At 39.8% G+C, this 22209-nt stretch overlaps 1 protein-coding gene across 1 annotated transcript in view; it reads left to right on the top strand.

The window, feature by feature from the left end:
- Nucleotides 1–223: 223 nt before the first annotated feature.
- SEMA3A (semaphorin 3A) overlaps nucleotides 224–22209 on the top strand; it is a 230747-nt gene continuing 208761 nt past the window's right edge. Inside the window, exon 1 of the mRNA XM_066592014.1 lies at nucleotides 224–829. Coding sequence (XP_066448111.1) covers nucleotides 718–829 — 112 coding nt within the window. The 5' untranslated portion in view covers nucleotides 224–717. The remainder of the gene's footprint in view (nucleotides 830–22209) is intronic.

The raw sequence follows: 22209 nt of genomic DNA, 5'->3' as shown, positions 1-22209 counted from the left end.
ATGCCCTTTAACTACTATGAAATGTGCAGTGATACTTTCTTTCTTCCGATGGACGGTGCAATTGAGTTCCAAGTCTTCAGAAAGTGCTCTTGCTTGTGCCTTTAAAGGTGAATGTGTGAGTGGCTGCTTTGCTTTCCACATGCTTGGTGCAGGTCTCTGTTCCCTCCTCTCATCTCTCCTAGATGGTTTTTGCATGTGTTGTGTGACAGCAGGGAAAGGCAGTGGGTTGAGCTTGCCTGTTCTCCCATTGTCAGTTTGCCTTTGCTGTAGTAGGGAAAACCTGTCTGGGAGACCCTGTGTCATCTCTCTGCATGTGGACAGGAAAAGTCAGCAGCATTGCTCTCTGTGCATTTGCCTCTCATTCAGCTCCCACACACTTACTGAAGCACAGGATTAGTTTCTTCCACCAGATCTCCTATGAAACAAATGGATCTTTAAGCTCCAGCACTGCAGCACTGGTTCATTTCTGCTTTCTACACAACAGTTGTGCCTCATTATCCAGTGCCTGCTGCCTTATTATTCCTCCAGATCTCTGAAGTTTCCAATCTTTTGCCTGCTCCTCAAGGAGAGATGAGGGGATTTCTTCTTCTTCCTAGACTGCTGCAATGAGACTGACCCGAGTCACCTGTTCTCCCCAGTTGTAAGACCCCCTGAACTAAGACTGCAGCAGGGGCACGGAGCTGCATAAGGGACCTATAGATCTGATTGCTCCTCAGCATGGGCTCTTTTATTGGGATTGCATTTCTTTTCTTGGGAGTATCAATACCAACAAGGGTGAACTGTCAGAATGTCAAAAATAATGTGCCAAGGGTCAAGTTATCCTACAGAGGTAAGATAATTCCTTTATCATATCACTTCTTAACTGCTGCATAAGTTTATATTTGTTCAGGCTGCTTGAATGAGGTCCTTTATCAAATATTGGGCATTGATAGTGTTATACTGCTGTATGGTATCTTCTATGAAAGAGTTCATGTGATGACCCTTTATATCACTGGCTGCACGTTGTGTTCCTATATAGAGCTTACATTACAGTATGCTTGCAGAGCTGTAGCTTTGTGTGATTTGGTAACCCAAGAACGTTTAATATATGTAGTTTATGATACTTGGGACTTGTGCCAGTGTGCGCAGTGCTTTACTTAATTTCTTTGGTAAACAGGTCTGAAGGGAAAGCATTTTATTTACTATAAACTCACTGGAGATTTAGCACAGGCTAAAACAATGTTAAATCTGGAAAGAATAAAAGTAGCTAGTGGTAATATATGACTGTGTTATAAAGGTGAACATGCCATAACTGGAATTGGAGTGATACCGCAGCCTTCAGAGAGGAAACATTTACTGGCTTGCTTTCTAGCACACAATGGAACATAGGAACGTATAAGGGTCATTATGTGAGAATATGGAGAGGGGGATAGAAGAAGGGGAAACACTGACTGCAATATAGGATACAGTGTGTGAGCTTCTATGGCAGGATCTATCTTATAATCTATATCCTATGCTAGAGGAAATGTTTTATTGTGGTATCAGCATGCTTTCTCAGGCATAGGAAGATATGACACAAGTGTGAAAAACACATCTGTGATACCAGAATGCTGTTTTCACACTTCATGCCAGAGAACTAACTAACTGTAGATGTAACAATTCTATATTCTTTAGAATCTGTGTTTAACTTTCCTGCACATAGTTATTTTTTATTTTAGATGAATATTTATACACTGTAGCAATAAATCATAACAACACAATGACATGCATGCTGAAGTAGCAGGGTGATTTGTTCCAAAGAGCTTACAATCAAAAGTTGACCTCAATAATAATCTGTTTTAATGACCACAAAAAAATGAAATAATAAACAGCTATAAAGTGAATTATCCCAACAAAGTTGTACACTTGTCTCCGTACACATACTAAATGTGTTAACAAGGGCCGCCAGTCATAAAACTGTCACATATAATGAGATGAGTGTTAATTACATGGACTCCTCATAGTCTAATTTTCTGCAGATTTTCAGTGTATTTCTTTACAGAATGTCACTCCCACCTCAATAAAACAGCTCCTAAGGAAAATAGGTATAAAAGCAATAAAATGGTATGTAATAAAATTCCACTTGAGGATGAGCTTGCCATAATAGACAGTAAATGAGTAGGCTTAACTGCCTTGTGTGAAGTGAGGATTCCTGTAACTTATTACAGACTAGGCTGAAGGCAAATTCTATTATATACCTTTTACAATTACTTTAGGGCCCTTCTTATTGAGCTCTTAGGTTTTTTAAGAGTCTGCAAATGGAGAAGCTCACGCGGAGTAAAAGAATACACTTGGTCCTTGTTTTCCTTTTGTTAGTCTATTGCATTGTCAATAAGCTTTTCCATCCACACGTAAATTTGGTTTCTGGAAGTAAAAGCCTTGTTGCTGCTTGTAGGTATTTTGTTTTGAGGAATAATAGTACTTTTTGGCTTCTTGTTTTTCTTTTTTTAACTAATTAGATGTCAAGCATATCTGAAATGTGAAGAACACTTGCTCTATAACCATTTCCAGAATGATTCATGAAGGGTTAAATCCCTGCCAGACCTAATTTCCTATGGTCACTAGTTTTCAAAGGTCCATTGCAGCTCTGTCATTCCTCAAGCTGCCAAATACATGTCTGAGTGGTAAAAGTTAACATGCACACTTCGTTTTACTGAGGTGACTGAAATGAAAGGGGACCATGAACAAATCTTGTGGGTTAGACATTGACCATATGTTTACTTTATAATGCTGAGAAATGCTGTGCTATATGAAAGACATGTGACACACCACTCCGCATGTAAGTAAAATGGAATATTGGCTTATTTTCAACAAAAGCTTGGTCTTTCCATTTGGACATGCAAATGTGGGGAGACAGTAAATTTTCACTTCCAATGACATTTTTAGTCCAGTCTTTCAATTTCTAAAGACCCTTTGACTATAGAATAGCTGTACTTTCTCCCTGTAAAGATTCTTCCCAGTATAGAGACAAGACAAAATGAGGGTCTTGCTTATTAACTCTTTATTAACAATTTTGGATGAACCAATGCCTTGCAAGAGGATTGAGGCACATATAATGGACCGACGAGTTCTTTCAAGAGTTGTCTGATAATTACGTCAACTCTTTAATCAGTTTTTAAAATTTACTATGAACTAATCTGAGATTCGAGAAGACATTTAGTACTTTTGTGTTACACAGTATTAGGTTTAGTGTAAATCTATTTATATTTGCTTGAGGACATCTGAGTACCAGTTAACAATTTTTTTCTAAAAATATAGTTAATCAAAAAGTCCACACACCCCTGTTAAAATGCCATGGTTTCGTCATGTTAAAAAGTCCTACAAAGATGAATCATTACAGATTTATTAATTGGACCCACTATCTGTACAATTCCATTGAAGAACAAACAAATCTTTTAAGGTGAAAAAATAACAAAACTAACATAATGTAATTGTATAAGTGTGAACACCCTCTTATATTCAGGGATGTGGTTGTGTTCCGAATTAGCCAATCACATTTAAACTCAGGTTACATAGTAGTCGGTACACCACTGCCATTATTTACAGTGATTCTGATTGACCCCATATAAAGTTCAGCTCTTCTAGTAGGATTTTCCTGGCAATTTCTTAGGTATTTGTGCAGTGTTTTGCGTGCACAAAATTTGTGCATACGCAATACACAGGGAAAAAACTCAAAGGGTTCATTCACATAAGCTTTTTTGTGCATGCATTTAGTTTGTGTAACAAAAAACACAGCATGCTCTATTTTCCTGTGCATTTGCGCACAAAAAACAGCACATATTGATCTTATTAACTCAATTGCTCAAGTCAATGAATGAGAGCATGCTTACATGTTTCTTTTGCGCACAGAAAAAGTACAGTAAAGCCCGCACATGCAAATATACTGCACCCATTGCACAAATACGCGTCACAAATGCACACGTAAATGCGCTTACACTTATGTGACACCAACCTTAATTGCATTTTTCAGCGAAAGTCATGGTCCATTAAGAGCTTACAACACATCAAAGGGGTCTGATTGTTGAAAAGTATCAGTCAGGAGAAAGGGACCAAAGGTATTACATAGTCCATGGAACACAGTTGAGATGGTCATCAAGAAGTGGATTAAATTTGGCACAACAGTGACATTACAAAGAACTGGAAGTCCTCCTTTGGCCATAATTCCAAAAGGTTTGTTTGACACAAAGCCAACACTGCGCATCACCAGAAGGACACCAAACCCGCAGTGAAGATGGTGGAGGCAGCATGTTATGTTTTAGGGCTGTTTTTCTGCTGCTGGAACTGAGGGTTTAGTCAAGATTGAGGGAATTATGAACCGTTCTAAATATTAGTCCATTTTGGAACTTAACCTTCAGGTCTCTCTTAAAAAGCTGAAGATAAAGAATTTCACCTTTCAGCTTGACAACGACCCAAAGCATACCTCCATACCAACCAAAGAATGGCTTTGCCAGAAGAAGATCAGAGTTTTGGAATGGCCAATCCAGAGCCTAGACCTGAATCCTATTGAAAATCTGTGAGTGGGCCTAAAGACGGCTCTGCACACAAGATGCCCTCATAATTGGACAGATTTGCAGCGCTTTTGCAAGAAAGAGTGGGCAAAGATTGCCAAGTCAAGATGTGCCATGGTGACATTTACCCAAAAAGACTGAATGTTGTCATAAAGTCAAAGGGTACATCAACAAAGTATTAGTTTTCAATTGTGCAAATTTATGCAAATACATTATTTTAGTTTTCTGTTTATTTAATTCCCCCCCCCCCCCCCTAAGAGATTTCAGTTTGTTTTTCAATGGAATTGCAGAGATAATGGGTCTCAATGAAGGTGGAAATAATTCTGAAACCATGGCATTTCAACAGGGTTGTGTAGACTTTTTATATCCACTGTATGTACAGATACGGTATAAACACAAAGCTGTAACATCACTGGCATTCCATTGTCACTTGGCTGTAGAATTTGATTGTAGTGTTTTATGTGCATTGTTTGCAGTTTGTTATAAATCCATTGTCAAATTTACACCCAATAAAAAATGCAAGTGTTTGACTGCCATGAAATGTTACACCTAAGCACAATATAAGTGAACCCTTTTCTAGTTAAGGGTTCTTTTACATGAAACAACTGCCGGGCACTTCAGCACCTGATAGTCGTCCCAGCAATAGTCGCTCCTGTGCTTTCACATGAGGATCGCTCACTGAATGGAAGTGGGCGGACTGGAATGATCTTTGGCCCACTCACCTCCATTCACAGTAAACAGGTCATTGTTCATAGATGAACGACAGCCTGTTTGCATAGGCTGAACGAACAAATTATCATTTGTCATTCAGTGACTGTGGGCATTTACATTGAGCAATATTTGTTTAGATTTCCGCGATCTGGCGAGAATCTGAATGGTGATCAGGCCCTTTAAAGGTGCCTTAACTGTTTAATTGCTTCTAGAGTATTCTTTAAGAACGAAATACTTTTATAATTTTCTTTTGTGATTGAGTCAATTAATACCAATAATGACTCTTTAAGAGTACGAAAAGTAATTGAGCAAAGGATGTTTCAACATTTACTTTCTGTGTCATTGGCATATTGATATTTCATTAACTAAGTTACCTTTCTAAGGAATAATGTAGTCTATTTTGGACTTTTGCTACTTGGATGTTACTAGTAAGGAGTAAAGCAAATAAAGGATATTACTCATAATATTGTTCTCACTTTATATTTTGTATAGAATGAGTTTTTAGTAACTATAAATAATATTGGCATACTATGTAATCTAAGATCTAAGGTATTTCTACTTTCTTATGCCCCATTTGGATGGGATGACAGTCGTCTAAACGTCTGCATGAGTACTCATATCATCGCTAAGGTCATTAGCGCTCGTGCAGAGTGTTTAGACAAGCAGACTTCATCATTGGATCGTGGGCTTCTCGCTCAGCTGAGTGGGGAGCGTTTACATGCAATGATAAGCTTGCAATCCAACAATGTTTTTTATCGTGACTAAAAGTCAGTGATACCTAACAGTTTTGCATTTACACTGGATGATTATCGCTCAAATAGTCGCCCCATGTAAATGTGATAATCGTCCCATGTACCTTTGGTGATTCATCCCCTCACAGCCCTCTCACAGGATGGACAATCACAATTCTTCTCTCCAACTTAGCTCAGGACACATCAGATAGTATTGTTTGTGTAACAGATTCTACTACTTTGTTGGAGGCCTGATCCCATGGCAATTTGGAAGAGACCCGAAAGAGGGTGAAGAAATAGGCAGAGCAATTCAGGACTACTCTAACATAGAGGCCCGGTCACAACTGTGGCCACTGCAATGAAAATCACGGTGCAGTGCAGAGGTAGAATTCACAGCCTTGCTGCATGTCCTATTCTTGTCTGTTTTTTCACAAGTGTATTACCGCCCCTCACCGTTCACTAGCCATCCCATCATGGAGGATGCCTAAGCAATTGGTCTCTTTAGCCATTTTGTCTGTTCCTAGTTTTGACCTTCACTTGATTATCGACCATTCTGACTTCTGTGCTCCCTGACCTCAGCTCTGTATTTTGAACTTGGCTTTTGTCTACTGTCTGCTGTAACCTACAGCCTGGACCTCATTTAGGCCATTATTACCCACACTGTCTGTAAACCGACACGTTCAAAAGCGCTTAATAGCGTTTTTAACATACCCCATAATTATAATGGGTGAGGAAGTGCATTAAAAAGTGCTAAAACGCACTAAAATGAAGCAGCATTTATAAAACATGGCGTTAGAAATGCCGCTTTTGAACCCTAATTCTGCGAAACCCCATTGAAATCAATGAAGGCGTTTAAGAGCGTTTAGCATGGCATTTGAAATACCATGCTAAGCGCTGTAAAAAGCGGTGAGGGTGAGAGTGGCCTTATGCACCTGTACTGTTAGCCTTGACTCAAGCCTGTGTCTCTACTACGCTCCTCTTTAGACCTTCATGTACCGCGCCTTGATGTACTGCAACGTTACCAGCTACATTACCAGGACTATCTGTGTGTGCAATGGCTGCCGGAAAGTTGGTATCTCATTTGAAAGGGTCAGGCATGAAAACTGGGTTCCCTGGGTGCTTTCACCTCAGTCAAATTGGTGTGAGGTAAGGTGGATACACATTCGTCTGCCTAAAAGGCTCGATGTACAGATGGAATTGTCCTTCATTATTTTGCTGACTTAAGTCTGATCTAAGGAATTGGAACCAACCTATCTTATCTTCCTCAGCAATAAACCCTCTGGGTTCAATAACCAACAACATTATTTAGGTAAAAATATTGTACCAAATATCCCACATACTGCCCTGGTCTCTGCAGAAGTTCTGTCTGCTATTCCCTAGTCCAGTGTTGTATATTTAACAGCTTTTTTAAATTGGATTTTTGTTCTATTTTCTGTCATTTATCATTTCTTAAGTGAATTATCATCATCATGTCAAATTTAGCTGATTTAAATACCGTAGTCAGGTTTGCGTCATGTGCTTCATTGCCCGCCTGCGCTTCTGTGGGGTTGTAAATTTATCTGATTGTTACTTGTGTATGGGGTTGAGAAAGGAGCAAGTAAGGCTCAGAAACACATTGCCAGAAAACGTATTCCTCAATACTCCGTGATCTCAGCGTTCTTTCTCCAGTGCCCATTACTTCCCCATTTGTGGTTCTCCTGGATTATTCACAGACTTGGAGTTGGCTGTAGCTGTGTTACAAGCACTTCTGGCTGTGTTAAAAGCACATCAGGCCAATGTATAATTTTACATGTCATTCTAATATTTGCAAGGACCATATTGACTGTAGCAAAGTATTGTAAGAGCAATCAAATGATCACATTGTGACATACCTTTTAGGTAAAGGTAAAGTCCCATGGTGCAAGCATCGAGTCATGACTGACTCCTATGGTGACGTCACATTATGATGTTTTCTTGGCAGACTGTTTTTGCGGGGTGGTTTGCCCCATTGCCCAGTTATCTTTTACCCCCCAGCAAGCTGGGTACTCACTTCATCGACCTCGGAAGGATGAAAAGCAGAGTCAACCATGGGATTAAACCAGCAACCGTCAGATTGTGAGCAAGAGCTTAGGAATGCATTTCTGCTGCCTTAGCACTCTGTACCATATGGGGCTCCCATGTCCTTAGTGGGACATAAATAAAAGATTAAATGTTAATGAAGTTTTTTTTTAAATTGTACACAGTTCTAAAAACAAATAATTTTTGATTTATTTTGTAAGAGTGGAACAAAACAATATAATTGCAACCATCATGACCCATATAATTATCTCCATACTGTTGATGTAAAAAACATACTATTCCAAGACCAGCATTATCAATAATACTACATAAGGGGCAAAATAATATTGCCACATCATGATCACATATTACCACCACATATTGATTTATACTAACATACTGTCTCTGAATAAAGACCGCTATAAAGATCAATGTTACCAGTGATAATACTATAGGAAGAACACATAATACCCCTAAACTGTGACCACATGATTCCACCATTGGGTTACTAGACAAAAAAAAAAACATAGAAAGACCAATATTACCCCCATACAGTGACCATATAGCAGTAGATATCAGCTCTGTACAGGCACTCTGTAAATCGTAAGTGATTACAGAACGATTATATCCAGTGATTACAGGTGATGACCTCTCTGACTGGAATCGCTCACTTTCCCTTTTTATTCTCCACCTGACCCAGACTGCTAAGATGACTTCTTCCCATCACAACTTGTCTTTGCAGAATTTGACAAGCAGACATCTTTGAGTCCTCAATTTTCCAACCAACACCTGTCTTTGTTTTTCAAGCCTCTACATAATTTCCCTATCCACAGTGTTCTAGATAGTAATAATGCAACCTATGGTGCCCACACAGTAATAGGATCCCCTTTTTTGTGCATCCTGAAAGGCCATATAGTATGTGTCACTTTCAGTGTCCCTCACGCAGCGGAAGTGCTCCCACTCAGTAATAATATCTTTCTTTTCCCCACTCAGTAACAATGGAGGGTTCAATGGCCTGTCTGCCCATGTGCTGCATATAGCTTTGCATTCTTGTTTGGCATCATTAAATACAATTGCACTCTTTTTTTCTCACTACATGAAATCTTTCTCATTTACATTACATTCTGAGTACATGGTAATATTAATCATTGTTCATTTCATTTACCAAAGGGAAGGCTTGCTGTGTTTTTAAAATAGTGCAGTCTCACTTCAGTACAAAATTTCTCTCTTCAATATCACGTTTGGACTTTAAGCTAGAGAATATGATACCAACATTGAGTAACTTGAAACTGCATTTCTTATGCCAGCATTTTCATGCCTTTTTCTATGATCCTTTAAGAGCTAGAGGTCTAAACATGGAATTCCTTTATCAGCAACTACTTTCTTGCCACTTGACATACATGACATGAAACAGAGATACTGTTTCTTCATTTTGCCCCTGGTTGTGGTCATCTTAGTTCCTTAGCTGATTTCATTTCTTCTTTCATAAGTGACATAAAACTTTCGACCCCTAAACCAACTATATGAGATAATGAAAATGTTTTCATTTTACAATATCCCATTACCAGTGTGACACCTGAGATCTATGTATTTTTTTATGAAAAGTTAATGATGAAGCACTGTAAGATACCTTGTTATGTAGGCTTTCTAGTGAAGACGTGTGAATCAAAAACTTAAGGGCAAATTCTCTTACACAAGAGTAGAAACTTTTTTGTCAAACAGTCATTTGCATCTGGAGAAATGTCTTCAGTGATAAGCAAAATTTTCAAAATTTCAGTTCAGCCAGTTCTCCAAATTTTGGCTAAAAGTTTGGTATAAGAAGAGGAAAAGGAACAATAATTTTAGTGGGTTTTGGTTTGCTCTGAACTTCAAGCAAAGTTCAACTCAAAACAGGATAAAAAAACCTTTTTTATATTTGTTGGAATTGAATGGTAAATCACTCCAGATGCTACTTTGACTTGTTTATTGTACAACAATAAGATTCATAGCTCTCAATACTATAGAGCTGGTAGTGGCATCTCTATCTGTCATTTGCCATTGTACAAGACATTGGACCGGGAAAAATCTATTGATCTTGTATATCTGGATTTCTCTAAAGCATTTGACACCGTGCCGCATAACAGATTGATATGTAAAAATGAGACAGCTAGGTCTGGGTGAGAACATGTGTATCTGGGTAAAGAACTGGCTCAGAGATAGAAAGCAGAGGGTGGTGATAAATGGATCGTACTCTGATTGGGCCACCATTGCTAGTGGGGTACCACAGGTTTCAGTACTAGGCCCCATTTTGTTCAATATATTTATCAATGACCTGATAGAGGGGCTGCACAGCAAAATATCAATATTTGCAGACGATACAAAATTATACAAGATAATTAATACAACGGAGGACAATGTACGGCTACAAATGGACCTAGATAAGCTAGGGGCTTGGGCAGAAAAATGGCAAATGAAGTTCAACATTGATAAATGTAAGGTTATGCACATGGGCAGGAGAAATGGATGTCACCAATATACACTAAATGGGGTACTGCTGGGGAAAAGTGAGATGGAAAAAGACCTGAGGGTACTAGTTGACTGTAAACTTAACTGGAGCAATCAATGCCAATCAGCTGCTGCAAAAGCAAATAAAGTTTTGGGGTGCATTAAAAGAGGTATAGGGGCGAAAACGTTATTCTTCCACTATATAAAGCACTTGTCAGGCCCCACATGGAATACTGCGTACAGTTCTGGTCACCGATGCTCAGGAAAGATGTTGCAGTACTTGAAGGGGTCCAAAGAAGGGCAACTAAATTAATAAATGTAATGGGAGGACTGGAATACCCAGAGAGGCTATCAAAATTGGGATTATTTACCCTGAAAAAAGAAGGTGCCTAAGGGCGCCCACCCACTGGCGTTTGCGATTTTCGTGCGTGAAAAACACCGCGTTTTCGCAGCGTTTTCCCGCGTTTTTCGTGGCGTTTTTTGCCGCGTTTTCGCGGCTTTTCCATTAATTTCCATTGACTTTCATGGGTGCATTAGGAGAAAAATAAGGACACATATGCAACTGACAGTTCCTATGTTAAAAAACGCAACGCAACGCAACGCAAAACGCCAGTGGACAGGAGTACATTCAATTCTAATGGCTCTGCAGGAAAAACGCAAAACGCAAAGAAAAAAAATCGCCAGTGGGTGGGCGCCCTGAGGGGCGATCAAATAACCATGTATAAATACATTGGGGGACAATACAAGAATCTCTCCCAAGATCTGTTTATACCTAGGACTGCGATGGTAACAAGAGGGCATTCTTTACATCTAGAAGAAAGCAGGTTTCATCACCAAGACCGAAGAAGGTTCCCTACTGTAAGAGCAGTGAGACTGTGGAACTCTCTGCCTGAGGGCGTAGTGATGGCAAAATCCATAGAGGAGTTTAAGAGGGAACTAGATGTCTTTCTAGAGTGCTACCATATTACAGGATATAGACATTAGGTGACCAGTGGGTTGTTGATCTCAAATGTTGATCCAGGGATTTCTCTGGCTGCAATTATGGAGTCAAGAAGGAATGTTTTTCCTCCAAAGGAGGTAATTGGCTCGCCGGTTTTGGTTTTTTTCCCCCCTTCCTCTGAACCAACAACGGGGAGGTTAAAACAAGCTGAACTAGGAATTGCATACAGCATAAGATTTATTCCTTTCATTTGTCTATCCTAGCATGAATACTGTAAATAGAAATACAATGTGAGTTGACATTGTAGGTTATGATGAAGAGTACCAGCTGTGAGAAATGGCATACTGAAAGTCCAGAATGAAGGCGTTTTATCATGATCTATAAAATGGTCTCTGTTCTGTCACATTATTACCCATTCCCCTTTATTTCCCTACCAAGTACCATATTGAATCAGTTATTTTACTTCATGCAGCTATGGTATTGCGTTTTAATTATTTCCTATCCTCATACACACATGAAACAAATGAAACATCTTTGAGAGCAGCAGTATATTTTGTCCACAACTGTACATTTTGGATAGTGGTATTTATAATCATAATTATTCATAAGGAGGTCCACCAGATAATTTGAAGGTGCACTATTTGCAGGGTTGTTGCTTAGGAACAGTTGTCACAGTGCGTGGGTGACATTGCCAGATTCACACACTCCAATAGAAGATCAACAGTGTCTCTTACTAGTGGCCCATCCCACAACTGGAGTCTGGATTCCTGGGCAACATTAATATCCAATATGAAAAATATAAGATATCTTATTTGAATGTTTTATTACTTTGGAAAATGATGTATTAAAACATTCACATTTCAAAGCTTTTATAAACAAACAACCTGTTAAGGGGGTGGATTAGACCGAAGCTGAAGTAAAGCCACTGGAATTAATAACTTCTCAAAGAATAAACATATCTGAAAGATTCCACAGCTAGTGCACTGTGACTATGTTACCATGGAGATTAATTGGGAAGAACCGAGTAGTTAAATAAATACATGTAACTTGTCTCTGCATCTAGCTAAAGCACGTAAGACACAGTAACAGTTTTCACTTCAGCACATCGAAAACATGATTTAACGGGCGCCATTACTAAACAACACTTAAGAAAATATAATGTTGTTCTGACTAAGTGATATTTCAGTGTTATAGGGTGGAAGGAAGAAAATTACTTCTCAAAACTAAGTATAAAGGTCTGCCAAAAAATAAAGTTCTTAACAGTTTATGAAACAATATTAATACAATATGTTAATTGCAAATAAAGCACACTGAATAACTAATTCAATAATTAAATATTTTTGCATTGTATTTTCCAAACTTACCTTTGTCCCAAATAAAGCTAAAAGCTCAAATTCTACAACTCTGTAGGAAAATAATTCACAGTTAATGGGATTGTCCAGTTGCGAACTAATGATGGCCCATACACTAAATAGGCTATCAATAGTAAATCAGTGGCGGTCTGCCAAATGGGATCACCACCGATCAGCTTTTTACTAGGCCAGTGCATTGATCCAATGAGTAGTTTTCTGCAAGAAGCAGACAGCTTCGTTCCCACTGCAATGATCAGGCTTGGTATTACAGACAGAGTTCCCATTGACGGAAATTGGAACTTTGTCTGTAGTACTGAGTCTGGCAATTGCAGTGAGAACAAAGCTTCCTGCAGAAATCAGCTCAATATATGAGCACACTGGCATGGTAAACAGCTGATGAGTGAGAATCCCAGTTGGAGGACCCGAATTGATCTACTATTGATGACTTACCCTAAGGATAGGCCATCAATAGTTTACAACTAGACAACCCCTTTAAGTCTTTGCATGATTATAATAAGCTGGGAGTACATTATTAATTTATCTAATTAGTAAAACTATTGATCTTAAACACTGGCCAGCCTACTACCAGCCCACTTCCTTCACTTTCTGTACTCTGGCACTCACCAGGTACTACAGTAGGGTAGAATTGATACATTGATACAATGAGCTTCAGAAAACTTCAGAAGGTTGTTAAAAAAAATTCCAGTTAAATAAGCTCCATATTATGTTATTGAAATATTAAAAAGAAGATGGTCTACGTGAGTTTTCAAAACATCTCGAAAAGCAGTCCAGGCCTTCATTGGCTACTTCTTTGTTGCTGTTTGTAGCCAGTTTGAGATTTTCCATGTAGATGTTTCTATCTTTCTGCAGGTACTGTACTGGTTGGGATTTCTTCTCTCACACTTCCCATGTTGCCTTTGAAGCCCTGCTCCAGTCAGCTCCAAGACAGCATCTGAATGCCCACCCCTTGGTTGCATGTAGTAACACAGGAGCTGGCCATTCAGCAATGTATCGTCAGAAATTATATATGATGTAATAATTCCCAATCATTTTTACAAGGCTTGTATAAAGAGTCTAACATTGATTTGCAGGAATGCTGCCTTCCAATAGGTAATGCTGCTTGGGTATTGTTCTATCTCTCTTATTTGCATATTACTCAGAGGAGCATGAATGGCCTCATAAGTCACCTCATTTTCTCACCTTCTAGGTGCTCTCCCTAAGGAGAAAAGACCGTGTTCCTGACCCACATCACCGGCCTCTAGCTAGCCAAGCCAGAAACCTACTGCACACTGATGAGGGGCAAACACCCTAAAACAGCTGTCTGTGTATGGATTCTGGCTTGCCTTTCAATTCCCAGTCATTGTTACAAGGCTTGTATAAAGAGTCTAACATTGACTTGCAGGAATGCTGCCTTTCAATAGGCGGCGCTGCAGAGGTACTATTCTATTTCCCTTATTAGCGTAATAATGTCACAAACACAGTCTTACAGACCCCTATTAATAAGCCTAACGTCTCATTGTCTGCTTTCCTGTCAACAGATCTATGACAGTCTGAAAGTTAGAATTGCATTAAGTATTCTGAACTGATAGTGCACCATAAGAAATGCCCTGAAAGGAACTGTCCTGGTAACTATTCCCTTTAAGGGAGACCATTACAAGTCCTTCTACATAAATGCAAAATTGTGTAATTCTGTCTTACCTATTCTCTTATTTCTAAAACTCCACATTCATTGAAATTAATGTAGTGAGTAAAATATATCATGACTGGCACTGTTACCCTAGGCTTGAGTTGTTTTCAGTTCCTTGATATTGGCTAACCATAACTTACATTGCCCTGATTGGAATCCTAAATCCAGCCAGGATAACATCTGGATGATGTGTGTGTATAAGTTCTCCATGTTTTCGCTTCTCTCTCGCTCTTGACTAATGTCTGTAGATACATTGTCTTGCCAAAATATAACTAAAAGGAAGATACTTTCCTTCTTAAAATAAGAGTCTGCTGTATGGTTGCTCCTTAGTTTTGATGGATACAAATTGACATCACAATAGATGTTTTGGCTGCATTGTAATATTTCTGTTCCACTTGTGTTTGTTTTTGTCAAAGTATAAATGTTATCCATTTGCATTCATTTGTTTTGTCCCAGTCTTTACCTTTGCTACATTGTGTAGAAAAAGCAAAAACAATTGTGAATCCTGGCCCATCCAGATGTGCTTCTGTTTGACGGTTGCCTACATGCCATATCTGTTAAAGGAATCATCTAATTTTTCAGTAGCATTTGTTTTTCTAACCCTTAAATTCACCTCAGGCATTTATAGGAAGAAGCAGTCAGTTTCCTACAAGATTTTCTGGAAACTAAATTTCATGCAGCCTGTCACCATTTGACAGGGGATGTGAGTGACGTCTTTCCATTATTTGAGTGTATGCATCCTAATGAAAGGGATTAGCAGCAGAGATAAAATCAGACATAGATTTCACTTGTCTGTCTTTCCAAGCCTCACTGCTGCTTTTAATGTAATATTTTAAGTACCTGCTTGTAGTACAAAGGGGTAGTTTGATGTTACCATTCATTGTACAGTTTTTAAGGAATGTAGTGTCCACAAACTTTAATTGAATTATACTTATAGATCCCTTTAAAGCATTCCCCTCGCATAATGTTTTGATCTGTATCATTCCATTATGCCATATTATGAGTGGTGACAGGAAAATGTGAAACCTATCCGCTCGGGAATGAAGAAAAGACAATATGTCATGCTCGGAAGGTTTATTGGTTAAGTGAAAATATGTATATGCTGCCAAGATGCAGACCTGACGTCTATGTGCCTTTGCAAAGTTGTTGGAGGGAGCTAAATATGCTGCACTGCAGAGGACACTTGCAGCTGTAATAAAAAATGTGAAAAAAACTAAATAGATTGGACTGAACAATGAATATGCTTCTCTTGGAATTGTTTCTTCTGCATTAGATGTTGAACTGCTCATATGAGCTTTGTCAATCGCTACAAGACCATGACAAATCAGTTTTTAAGCAGAACAGATGTGTCGTACCTCTGTCTTGTAAGGACTGTAAATTTCTCTTTAGGTATAATTTAGCTGATATAATAGAACAATGGGAAATTGCCTAAAGAGACATTATAGATTTCTTCAAACTATTTCCTTCACCCTTTATAAATTCTACATGTCCGCCAGAAGTGTTCCTTATTCAATACAGTGATTTGAGTTTACGTATAGTACAATACTGCACAGCCCCATTTAATGTATACTTTTACATGCTGCTTATAGACATACAAACCATATTTAGTGCACTATATTATACAGTAATTATAGTATATACATCAAAGACTGCTTGCACGTTTAGTTCCAACTTGCCAAGATCCACAGCCAGTGGTGGATTATAATGTAGGTTGTTTGGGCAGCCCAAGGCTCCTGGGAAGCCCAATGCCATTCAAACCACCCTTCATCCTAAAAGTCCCGTCATCTGTACATATCAAGGTTTCGGCAGACATGTTTCCCTGTGCTTTTTCAATTAGGGGGGGTCTCACACAAGCGGATTTGAATTGCAGATTATGCAATTGCTGACCGCGTGACGATACGTGGTAATACAGGGGCATTGAATGGCACGGACTTTCAAAGTTTCGCTCACACTTGCAGGTAGGAATTGTGAATTGTGCGAGCAGAAGAAAAAATGCAGCACGCTCTATTTAACTGCAGATTCCATGTGTAGGGGTCCATTGATTTCTATGGATGGGTACTGGTGTATCTTATCTCCCCTGGAAATATGGGTGGAGACCTGGGATTGTGGGTGTGCAGTTATAGTCAAGGCCCACAGCTGACGATTGGCTACTTGGATGGAGGATAAGGAAAGTGGCTGACAGCCACATGGAACAGGACAGGGAGATCTAAAAGGGATAGAGACAGAGACCGCACTGGGAGGGGTGGCAAGGTAACAGCGGAATGAAGGGTGAAGAAAGCGCCTGACAGGGGCCGGGGAGATCTGACAGCCGACAAGGGATTGGGACAGAGACATCGGGGCTGGCAAGGTAACAGCACGGCCGCCTTTAGGGCCGGCAGCACGTATTACAGCTGACATGGAAGGCCAGGGGGTGACTTTCAGCGCACGAGTGCTGCAGGTTATGGTCAGTCCGGTCCCAGGCGCTGCGCCCGAGCGGGTTGCAGGAGTTTGTTAGTCCGGTCCTCAGCACACCAGTAGCTCCCATCTTTGCTGTCACAGTCCCCAGCGCCCTGGCATGTGTCCGGTCACAGCCCTGCGATCAGTCTCCCTGCCAGCCTCCCCTCTGTGCTCCCAGCTCTGCTGCCACTCTCCTCCCTGCCGGCCACCAACTGATCGATGGATGACGGCTGGCAAGTAACAGTAGGGAAGGGACAGCAAAGACCAGGAGCCAATTGGCAGCTAGGGGCATGATGGGGGCATTTCCTCTAGCTAAGGCCAGTCCGCCCCTAGCTGCTGGTGGAGAAAAGATACACCAGTACCCATGTGATGTCTATCTTAAAGTGCTGTGTTTGGTACTGAAAAATTATATGTACAGGCCTGTTTATTTTATTTAGTTCTAAAAAGAGCAGAAATGGGAATACAATTGATCCTCACATGGCCCACACACCTGTATTTGCATGACAGACTAGGTAATTTGGCATATGATTTATTGGTTGCCTTTCCTTGTAGCTATTTCAGCAGAAAATTCAAAAATTCCTTTGAAATATGAATGCGTGAACAGACGCCGCTGTACAGCTTATTAGGCACCCTAAAGTTTCACGGCTTGGTAAGCTTACCCTAAATGTAAATGGACTGAAAGCATAAATGACATTGACACAAAGCCAACATGGCTCATTTAAAAAGAGGTGAAAGCTAGACCGACGGAGGCAGGTTCATTCAAATAAAAGCACGGAGGTGAAACTAACCACAACAAATGTTAAGTGAGAATTCAAGAGGAGGAAACTGCTTTGAAATATTTTCCTAACAGCCTGAATAATTATTTGAGGCTATGATGACAAAAACTTAAATCTTGTTTCAATGTGCGTTAGCAGCATTACTGCTCATACAAACTATTCAGCCAGAAGCCAAACATGTGGAAGTCATCAGCCTATACATACTGTAGCTGTCTGAGGTATATGAAGGTGACAATATGGAAATGTGTGTACGAGGCACATTATAATTTTATGCTGTCTATAAAAGGAACAGTTGATTTATATTTGGAAGGGTTCATTTTAAGCTTAAATTAGATTGCTGCATATTTTTAGACTGCAAATTAAAGGGCTCATCCAAATTAACTTTTGAGTTCATGTATTAATAATATGGATCGCAGGAGTTTGTATCTAGAATTATGTAGAAATAAGTGTACACTACACAGAACATTACAATTAGACATCATTTTTTTAAATTAAAGCTAGTTTTAAACTTTCTGTCTATCCACCAAATATCTAGGCCTTTTACTACCCACATGGTAGTAATATAACACATAGGCATAATCTTGTTCGGCTTACAGTGCATTTCAATTCCTTTTTTTAAAATGTTTGGACTCAATGTATTTCAGAGATAAATTGTTTGATTTTGCACTTGTTAAAAACAGAACAACTGAACATTAACCAGGGTTTTTCTCACTATTGACATGTGTCTCCTATCTACAGGATAGCAAATAAATGTCAGATCGCTGTCGATCTAATTCACTGGGACCCCAGTGATTCTGAGATCTGTGTGACCTGAAACCTTCTTGAAAATGGAATGGTGAGGCACATGACCACCACCCACTCCTTTCACTTCTATGGGATGTAGGGAGATGAGTGCACTCTGCAATGTTCATCTGTCTAGTGAAGGTGAGTGGAGCATTGGTCATGCATGTGCACCACCGCTCCATTCTTGTGGTAGATTTAGGATGCACAGCTCTTGGGATCACTGGAGGTGGTTAGGGGATAAATGTCATAATAGGAAAACAACTGAAATCCATATAAAATAATGTATGTTCACAGTGTGCTATTATGTGCGCACTAGTGGTTTCATGTTTTCATATGAGTGCAGATGCAGCCTGGCAATTAGCTCTATCACAAGTGTTAACAGCACTTATGTACTAGTGTCCTAAAGGAGGTATCTTGTCTCATAAAGGCAACCCCTGTCTAGATATATGCTCTGTGGCTTACGAATTTGCTAGAGGGGGGCCTAATTATGAACCAAAGTAGAGAGTCTCTTACAAACACTATTTTTGCTCTGGAAAACTTGAAGCATTCATGTATCACATAGACAGCCATTTGCTTAATGTCCACCATGTAATACGTATTTGAGAGCTCTTTCATAGGGTTTCCAAGGCAAAGTTTTTACAGGGTAGGTCACCAGCTCTTTCCCTAACCCTCCATATTTATCCCGGCTTGGGATCGGCGTATATGGATGACTCCTACATGACTTTAGGGTTGCTGAGGGTCGTGAACGGCTAAACGGCCAACAATAATAAATAATGTAATACTCCTATAGGCTTAAAGAATCTGAATCTTTCTTCAATCAAATAAGCTGTTTACTTAGGCTATATGGACTCTTTCACATCTGCGTGAGAAATTTTGTTTGAAGCCTCCATTGCAGAATTCTGAGCAATTAAATGATATGGTGGCAGGGTGGATGAGCCCTAAGATGCGAGGCCCCTAGTGATCAGCTATTGTAGTCAATCCTTCTGATTTAAATATAAACAATAATTTGAGTGATATTTATATTTTCAGACAATGCATTTTAAATATTTTCCAGTGGTTAATAATAAAGAGAACAATTTTGGAAGGATGTCTGTATTGTATGGTATCTTCAGCTACAGCTGAAATCAAGAATTACTTTGAAGTTTTACATATATACGGTATATAACTCAGAGCCAATGATTTGGCTGATGCTTGTTCATTCCATGCATATACTGTAATATAAAACAGAATGTAAGTCATGTAAAATTTTGGTGTGGCAGATAACTGTGTAAACTTGATATCTCTTCTGCTACATCTAGTCATGAAGTTATGGATGGAAGAGTGTTGGAAGAGAGAAATGGTTTTCTACTGGCACAGTACTGGAGTTACAGATATCTACAAAAATACTGGATGAATGTTAAATTGAAAACATATTTCTATCGAAACCAAGGAGCTTCCAACACGCAAAGAGCCTGATCATCAAAGAATAACTATTGCTGTCACTACATTGTTAAAAAAGACCTGGAGCACTGAACTTGAGACTTCACATCACATATCTTGGTTCTAAACCTTTATAACACCCTTGAGGCCTTCACAGAGGCCAACCTTCACCCAACAACTGTTCCAGCTGTGAAACAGATCAAAAAGAAATATAATATATTCAACTATTTAGCCATTCAAAGCTAAAGTTCATGGTCCACTAGAATAAAATTACTGTTGGCCATTTCTTGTTGCGGGCATATTCCGTTGCACTTCATACTGTACAGACAAGAAAATTAATCATTAGGTAAAATTAGTATGTCAGTAGGGATATTTAGCCCATGCTCCATGGGAAACATATGCAAACAGCTATCTCTTAGAAGAAAATGGTTTGTAAAGTAAAATTAACATTGCTACCCAATGTTAAACTTTAGAAAGATTCTTTGGTCCTAACTTTTGTGCTGGCTAACCAGAAAAAACTATTTGAAGAGAAACATTTTCTATCTTATATATGTTGCATTTTCAGTCCTAAGTAGAGATGAGCGAACGTACTCGTCCGAGCTTGATGCTCGGGCGAATATTAGGGTGTTCGGGATGTTCGTTATTCGTAACGAACACCAGACGATGTTCGGATGTTCGGGTTACTTTAACTTTCTTCCCTGAGAAATCTTTTCTATATGCGCTCAATGGGGCCGGCGGCAGCAGCGCCAACCCCATTGAGAACATATAGAAGACAAATCCTTCTTCTCTGCCACAGCTGTAACAGCTGTGGCAGAGAAGAACGATGTTAGCCCATTGAATTCAATGGAGCCGTCAATACAGCCGACTCCACTGAATGCAATGGGCTGCCGGCGATCGCGGGATGAATTGTCGGAAAGGGGTTAAATATATAAGCCCTTTCCTGCAATTCATCCAGAAATGTGTAAAAATAAAAAATATATATATACTCACCTGGTGCCGGCAGAAGGAGTTCAGCGCGGCAGGCTGCAGTTCTCCTGAACTGCTCTGAACAGCTGTGAGTAGTATTCAGCAGCCGGGGATTTAAAATCCCCGCCTGCTGAATAAGATCCCTCTGATTGGTCACAGCCTGACCAATCAGAGGCCAGCCCTCACTCACACCCATTCATGAATTCATGAATGGGTGTGAGTGAGGGCTGGCCTCTGATTGGTCAGGCTGTGACCATTCAGAGGCATCTTATTCAGCAGGCGGGGATTTTAAATCCCCGGCTGCTGAATACTACTCACAGCTGTTCAGAGCAGTTCAGGAGAACTGCAGCCTGCCGCGCTGAACTCCGTCTGCCGGCACCAGGTGAGTATATATATATTTTTTATTTTTACACATTTCTGGATGAATTGCAGGAAAGGGCTTATATATTTAACCCCTTTCCGACAATTCATCCCGCGATCGCCGGCAGCCCATTGCATTCAGTGGAGTCGGCTGTATTGACGGCTCCATTGAATTCAATGGGCTAACATCGTTCTTCTCTGCCACAGCTGTTACAGCTGTGGCAGAGGAGAACTTGCTGTGTCGTTCCCATCATTTTCTTGAATTGCCAAGATTTTCACACATGAAAACCTTAGTGAGCATCGGCGAAATACAAAAATGTTCCGGTCGCCCATTGACTTCAATGGGGTTCGTTATTCGAAACGAACACCCGAACATCGCGGGAAGTTCGTTTCGAATAACGCGAACCCGAACATTTTGGTGTTCGCTCATCTTTAGTCCTAAGTGATTAAACTTGAGGGCTTCAGAAAAAAGCTTTTCTCGTCTACCTATGCATGTTCATATTGACCCCCGCAAGAATATGGCCACAATATTTAACTCTGATACATCAAGTATTATAACATATATATGGTATATACATAAAGTAATAATGCTCCTACCCCTCTTCTATGACATTAGCTGAATCTTAAAGCAATTGCCTAGCCAAGGTCAAAATGAAATAGTGAATGGCTAAGTGCAATGTGTTTTTCTCAAATCTTTTTTTACCTTTTAGCTTTATTAAAGACGTTGTACCAGAATCACAAGTTAAACCATATCCACAGAATAGGGGATAACTTGTTGATCAATAGGGGTCTTACTGTTGAGTCCCCAATCAATCCTGACAACAGGTTTCCCATGTCGCACCATGGGGTCACTCCACCCCTCGAGTCACGTCAAAATGAATGTTGCATTGGCGGAGCATGCACAGCCGCTGCTCCATTCATTTCATTAGGCTGACAGAAATACCCAAGTGCTTGCTGCACAGCTGTCTCCAGCAATCCCATTGGAAATGAATGGAGTGGCA

This window comes from Eleutherodactylus coqui, chromosome 2, assembly GCF_035609145.1.
Source record: "Eleutherodactylus coqui strain aEleCoq1 chromosome 2, aEleCoq1.hap1, whole genome shotgun sequence".
NCBI classification, from domain to species: domain Eukaryota; kingdom Metazoa; phylum Chordata; class Amphibia; order Anura; family Eleutherodactylidae; genus Eleutherodactylus; species Eleutherodactylus coqui.
This window is presented reverse-complemented; position numbering and strand designations above follow the sequence as displayed.